The following is a 7,210-nucleotide window of genomic DNA, read 5'->3' as shown; positions in this document are numbered from 1 at the left end:
GGTAGGCCAGGCTCACATAGATAGTAATACACGCGGTTCACATGGCTCTTCGGAGCAGCAGCAGTACAAATGTCTTGGCGATAGATCTGCTTTGTGGGGGATGTCTTGTCTTTCCTTGTCTGTTCATCTTCATGTGTGTGGATACATGCATGTCCACTGATGCAGCAGTTTATCATTATATTCAGCGGCATGCATATATTGGCTTGTATTGTTTTGTGTAAAGTGTCCCCTGCTTTGTGGGGGGTTATTCATATGTGTGAATAACCAGCAGCAGTATTTCTTACATGCTTACAGCAGCATGTTGTGGATGTATTGGCAGTAGCAAGTCTGGGTACTAGCTCTGCCGCAGCAGCAGCGTAGCAGATCTATTCCTATACGTTCAAATGAAATCATCCTCTAAAGAAGAAACTAAAACTGCCAGCAGGTGACGGTGAATGTCTTTATGAGTCATTCATTCATTCGATTCGTTCAAACAGCTGATTCAGGAATTAAAGGTGCAATAGGAGATCTTGGAAAATGCTAACTTTAGCCTGATAGCACTGAAAGCGAACGTCCCACCCTCCCTGCAATCGCCGTCCAAAGCCACGCTCCCTGAACGCATATACACTCACAGACCAGAGACAACATTACTACAATAGGCTACATCAGGTTCCCAATTCCAGCCCATGTTCCGAAGTGAAGTAAACTTCAACGGATTTCCCCCGCTCAGGGAGTAGGGAGCAATGAACACTGTGTAGGGATCATATCGATCGGAACACAGTTCATGCACGTAGCTCACTTCTAACGAGCTGGCGCGAGGACTGGATTAACCGCTGGGCTACATCATGTGTCATTCACCGGTGAGAAATCTTTAAAAGTACTACAATACCAGGAAGGAAGATCGGCTTGTTGATGTTTGCCTGCCATCCTCGCTCTGTCTGCACAGCGTGCATGAACGCTCTGATGACATATCCTGTCTGCGCAAATTGGGTGCGCAGAGGTATGCTAATACATACGTTGACAGGCAGGTAGGAAAGCATATTAAAACGCTCGGACCGAACATTTTGATTAGACGAACATTTCTTGATCCTACACCTTCCACAGAATATATAAATACAGACAAATACATTTAGACCACTTAACTTAATGATTGCTATCGGGATGTGAAGAGACTTTCAACCAGCATAACAAAAAATGTTTCTGAAGACAATCACCTATTGCACCTTTAAGTAAACGGCTCTCTCTATGAATGGGCTTTTGAATCATTGATTCACACAAGTCGTTCAAAACGCAGATTCATTCAGAAACTAAACACCGCTACGTTGCTCACAGATGCTTAACAGTTCTGCTGTGGCTTTATTGGTACAGATCAGCAGCATGTTGTGGATGTATTGGCAGTAGCAAGTCTCGGTACTTGCTCTGCCGCAGCACCAGCAGCAGCAGCGTAGCATTGTCATGTACATTACCATGCCAATCCCTCTGAGAGTTGTCATGACAGAACTGCATTTATTAAGTTGTTGCCCTGCATCATATATGTCAACAGTCAACTGTATGAAATGTAAGATGACGTACAGGTCTGGGGCGGGGCTAGTGCATTAACTGCGTTAAAATATTTTAATTGTGTTATTTTTTCATAATTAAGTTAATGCGTTAAACTGACAGCCCTAGTTTATATAAAACATTAGGTACTTTTTAAGCTAAAATGGTGATCACATCACAAGATGCTGAAAAACTTTTTTCACAGTATTCCAATTTATCGTATTCAATCTTGCTTTCACACTGACCTATATAAATATGAACCTTGCACATTTCCATTCATCAAACCTTCTGTCAATGCTAAATGAGGCACTTATTTAATTCATCACCCCTCTTTCTTTTGTCAAAAGCAACCTAGCAGTGAGGGGTGACAAGATTTCATTAACAACAGTCGACTGTTGTGACAACCCCTAGCCAAAGTGTTCTGAGGTGGTAAGCGAAAGCAAAAGACAGCAGGAAAGACAAAAATTAAGATTGACAAGCAAAAGAACTACTTACGTCACAGCATACTGGGCAAAAGACAGGTACTCCACAAGAACATCAAGCCCTTTATTTTCCTCATTGAGAAACTCTCTCACCCACCTAAGTGAAGAACAAAACATTTAATAACCTTTCTCCGACTGAATAACTCAAAAGAAACCTTTCACAGTTCTAAAATGAACTTAATTCATGTTACATTGAGGTTGATTCATTGGACATGTGACTCACCCGATGTGATTGGTCCTAAGAGATATCTCCAGCTCTCTGAGCACTTGAGTTGACTCTTGAACTCGCCTTCTAAATTTCTGTCAAGAGGAAGAGATGTCCACTTCTGAGCAAGTATGTACTTGATTTGGTTGGAAAGTAGCAAATGCCAATCTTTTATCATCAACTTTTTGATGATGAATGTGGAATACTTTCAAACAAGTTGTCAACTTATCAGAAAGTTACACACATTTATATATATTTTTAAACGGTTTTATTTTTTACATCCTTTTTGAGCTTGCTGATCTTGAAAATTATATATTTTTTACCCACCACAGGAGTGCTGTTACACTTATAACCTTGAAGGAAACTTGTTTGTCTTTTGTTTATTATTATTGTGTGTTGTATTGTTGGTTACTGTGTTATTTCTGTTTCAAAAGCCAGCAATAAATAACACTTTAATATCTAAAGAGTGTTCATGTGATTTTATACATTAGTAATGTTGGGAAATGAATAAATGCATAATAATCGTCATAATCGTAAAACCGTGATTATTCCTCAGACAATAATCGTACCAACAAAATCTATAATCGTTGCATCCCTACTTGTAATGTAAATCAGTGAGATCTTTATAACATTAAAGCACAGAAATAGCAATTGTCACTCTATATCTCTCAATAGTATTATGATATTATACTTAGTTTATAACTGAAACTCTGTAGTTTTTATTCTGGGGAGCCAAACATATAATGTCATGCAATACAAAGATGATTAAGGGATGTACATATTAATTTTTCATATTTGATACTGACAATTTAATATGATTTCTCTACCGTTTCATCATTATTATTAATTTAAAAAAAAACATTGATAATCAAGTTGCTTCAGTCCAGTAAGTTTTCCTCTGGAAATATCACAAACAATATAAAAGTTATTCTTACGGTTTATAAGATTTCACCGCAAAAAGACACATGTACCACAACCTAAAGGAGGACATTTTTTGAATTATAATAAAAGGTCTTTTACGTGCTAAAAACTATCAATCAGATGAAAAAGGCATGAAGTAGATTTTGTACAACAGGTTTTTTAGCAAAGTTTGAGCATGTTGATAATTTAGAGGCCATGAAACTTGCCTATCAAATATGATACATTAGGCTTTATAGAGTTAACATTGGGTATAATAAAGACTTGAATTTTCTGTGAAAAGGAAAAAAAGACAGCTGTAACAACCTCTGACTAAGAGGTTATATAACAGTTCTGTAAAATTTCTTTCTGGCTTATCTGACACTCAATATGCAGAATGCATGTAAACAGACTCTCTCACCTGATCACATATCAGCTCCCATTTTTTTTCATTGTCATACTGTCTAAGGAGCCTCACTTTATCCGGAGGAAGGTTCATGGAGTTCTGAGAAAGACAGAAAAAGAGTCAACATTCTTTTTTCTCACACGTTTGAAGGCATTCTGTACATAACATGTTAATCAAAAAACACAAGTGATGAAAAGCTAAATAGCTAGTCTCTAGAGACACCATGGATTTTTCTTTGCAAGTTGTTCAAAAGCAAAGACGTCACAAGCAGTGCATAACCAGCTTACTATTTTGTCTCATCTCTCATCCAAGTTCAAATCTAGATTCCGTCTGTGAACAGACTAAATATCTAATTCTTCTCTGCAACAATCATACAGAAAATAAATATCTGCAATTTCATACAGAATATCATCAGCATTTTAAAAAAAGTATTAATTTAATGAAACATTCATGAGGCTCCCTAAAGGAATAGTTCACTCAAAAATGGGAATTTGCTAAAAATCCAACATGTAGATGAGTTTGTTTGTTCATCAGAACAGATTTTGGAGAAATTTAACATTACATCACTTGCTCACCAATGGAGTCCAAACAGCTGATAAATACATCACAATAATCCACATGTGATCCACACAAGTCCAGACCATCAATTAACTGTGTTCGTAAAAAACAAAACCATTATTAATGTGTCACTTGAAACTGTCGGTTCTGGGCAAAATACCAGTCCATAATCCATAATAGTGTTTCCACCAATAAAATGTTGTCCTCTCGCATCCATATTCACAAGCATTTTGTTTAGAGCAGTTTTTCCCAGGTGAAAAAAAGTGCACTTCCGTAATGTACTTAAATTGCTCTATTTACAGTTTTATTTAATTTATTTTCAGCATGTGCACGCTTTCGCTTAACGTAATCAGCATTGTTTATGTTCAGTAGACAGCGCGCGCATGCTGAACGTAAACAACGCTCATTACATTGATTACGTTCTGGGGTACTCCCCAAAATGGCAGAAGACGGTAACTCGGGAGTAGAACCGCTGAATAAGTTAAGCTATTATTGTTTTCTTTGCGCACAAAAAGCATTCTCGTAGCTTCGTAAAATTACGGTTGAACCACTTTTGTCACATGGACTATTTTACCAATGTCTTTGCTACGTTTCTGTGCCTTGATCATGGTAATATCCTTGCTGTCTATGAAGGGTCAGAGAGCTCTCAGATTCCATCAAAATACCTTAATTTGTGTTCTGAAGATGAACGAAAGGTCTTACGGGTTTGGAACGACATGAGGGTGAGTAACTAATGACAGAATTTTCATTTTTGGGTGAACTATCCCTTTAAAGGGATCCTATTAAGCTTTTTCACTTTTTCAACTTTAGTTAGTCTGTAATGTTGCTGTTTGAGCATAAAAAAGATCTGCAAAGTTACAAAGTTCAAAGTCCACTTCAAAAGGAGATATTTTATTTAACAGAAATCACTTTTCAAAAACTACAACGAACGACTCGTTTGGACTACAACCCAGCTAACCAATCACAAGACACACTGGCCCAGCTAACCAATCACAAGACACACTGGCCCAGCTAACCAATCACAAGACACACTGGCCCAGCTAACCAATCACAACACACACTGGCCCAGCTAACCAATCACAACACACACTGGCCCAGCTAACCAATCACAACACACACTGGCCCAGCTAACCAATCACAACACACACTGGCCCAGCTAACCAATCACAGCACATTTCGTATTTCAGAAGGCGGGCCTTCATTTAATACAGGAACTATTCAAGCCGTTCATGCCAGACTGGGGAGAGAGGTGTTGTAATAATGTAAAATATGTGAAAAATAATGTGTTTTTCGAACAACCTAGTATGAGACCCTGTTCTAGTACACCCCCAAAACAAAATCAAGACTTTGTAAAAGAGCATAATAGGACCCCTTTAAGTAATATAATGGAATGATAGAATCCGTTTAATCCATTGCTTGAATTTAAATGATATTTAAATTAATTTAACTGAGCCCATCAAAGATAACTGGCTGAAACATACTGTTAGTTCCTCATGCATTTTTCTGGTTACTTTCTGTTCTTCTATTTGGGCATAATAAGCCAAGCCCAAGTTTGATTAAATGATTAATAAGAGAAAAGCTCTGGAAATCTAACAGTCTGAGCATCAAATGAAAACACAGCAGCCGTGCCCAACATGTGGAAGAGGGTGAAGAGACTTGGGCTGCAAAAGCCAACTCTATTGGGACAGAATTTGTGATGCAAATCTGAGAAAACGAGGCAGCATTAACCAATTTGCATTCACTCCCCCCGCTTCGTTTCTCCTCTCTCAGGCACAAACTCAGACTCAAACAGACAGACATGCCCACACACATGCACGATGCACACATGGCATGAAGCGGTTATGCTGATTTGCAGACTTTTGATTCTCAATGCACTGATTAGATCATGAGTGTTCAGAGGGCAGGTCTCTAATGTAAGCAAATGATGTGTGTCTGTTTGGAGGACACCCTGAAAATCCAATCAGGGTGATAAGCAACGGATGACCTATTATAAGTGCATTGATTAAAGACCCTTGAGAACTTCACATGTAAAGCTTGTCAAAAGAATGTGGTTTTGAATCCGTTACATTAATCAAGGCACTGTAATTACAGACATGAACAGGAGCAGCTAATATCAATAAGAAAACAGGTCTGATCAAAGTCAATGGTACAATACAGAGACAGGTAGTTACACTTTACTGATCTCCGAAGGGAAATTTAGGGTCTCTGGGGAGAAATTTGTACCACTCCAAATGTAATTTTAATAGACTGCAAGCTAGATTCTGATGAGAAAATTAAATCACAGGATAGATATCATGTATGTCTCCCAAGACATTATCTTGAAGAGCCCTTCCTGACAAACTGGAGCATTTCAGACCCCATTACAGACAACAATCAGACAGATTGTGCCAATGGCTGAAATATCAACCAACAAGACCATACTGACATCGTAGCTCTATCTGTATCCAAATAAGTGCATTTACTTTTGATGCCACGGGTTATTGCTCATGTTAAAGCACCTAAAAGAATCCTATTTAAAGGAACATGCAGGGAACACAGTGGCCTACAGAGCACGTTGCGATGACTGGATTAAAGGGTTAGTTCACCCAAATTTGCTTGTGTTTTACTCACCCTCGAAGCATCCTAGGTGAATATGACTTTCTTCTTTGAGACGAATCCAGTCGGAGTTATATTAAAAATTGTCCTGGCTATTCCAAGCACTATCATTGCAGTCAGCGGGTGTTGCAGTTGAACAGTCCACAAAATAAAGCGCGCACATTCATAATAAAACGTGCCGCACACCGCTCCGGGGGGGTGAATAAAGGCCTCCTGTAGTGAATTCATGCGTTTATGTAAGAAAAATATCCATATTTCAAATGTAATAAACACTTTTCTCTCACTTGCATCATCTGTCATACACAGAAGCCTTTCCGGCGGATGACGCAGCACGTATGCGCACCGCGCGCGCCTCTGAGATACGCTAGTCTCGCGAGTTTGTTTATAGGACCAAAGTTTCCTTACTTTAGCAAAGGAAAACCAGTCTCCTCTTGGTTTATATCGAAATCCTCCAACATTTTTCTTTACAAATCCTCGGTTTGTACTTCTAATTAGTGACCAGCGTTTTGTTTTGTTCTCTCTCCGCATTCGTCACTAATCACGCAACGC

At 38.7% G+C, this 7,210-nt stretch overlaps 1 protein-coding gene across 1 annotated transcript in view; it reads right to left on the bottom strand.

Annotated features, from left to right (window-relative positions):
- Positions 1-7,210, bottom strand: part of LOC107748568 (formin-like protein 2) — a 34,404-nt gene that overhangs the window by 24,658 nt on the left and 2,536 nt on the right. Inside the window, exons 2-4 of the mRNA XM_016563416.1 lie at positions 3,524-3,607; positions 2,224-2,300; positions 2,014-2,097 (exon numbers count right to left, since the gene is read on the bottom strand). Coding sequence (XP_016418902.1) covers positions 2,014-2,097; positions 2,224-2,300; positions 3,524-3,607 — 245 coding nt within the window. The remainder of the gene's footprint in view (positions 1-2,013; positions 2,098-2,223; positions 2,301-3,523; positions 3,608-7,210) is intronic.

The sequence above is a fragment of the Sinocyclocheilus rhinocerous genome, unplaced genomic scaffold, assembly GCF_001515625.1.
Source record: "Sinocyclocheilus rhinocerous isolate Xijiao unplaced genomic scaffold, SAMN03320098_v1.1 scaffold349, whole genome shotgun sequence".
In the NCBI taxonomy this organism is placed as follows: Eukaryota; Metazoa; Chordata; class Actinopteri; order Cypriniformes; family Cyprinidae; genus Sinocyclocheilus; species Sinocyclocheilus rhinocerous.
The sequence above is the reverse complement of the archived record's forward strand: the minus strand, read 5'-3'. Positions and strand labels throughout refer to the sequence as shown.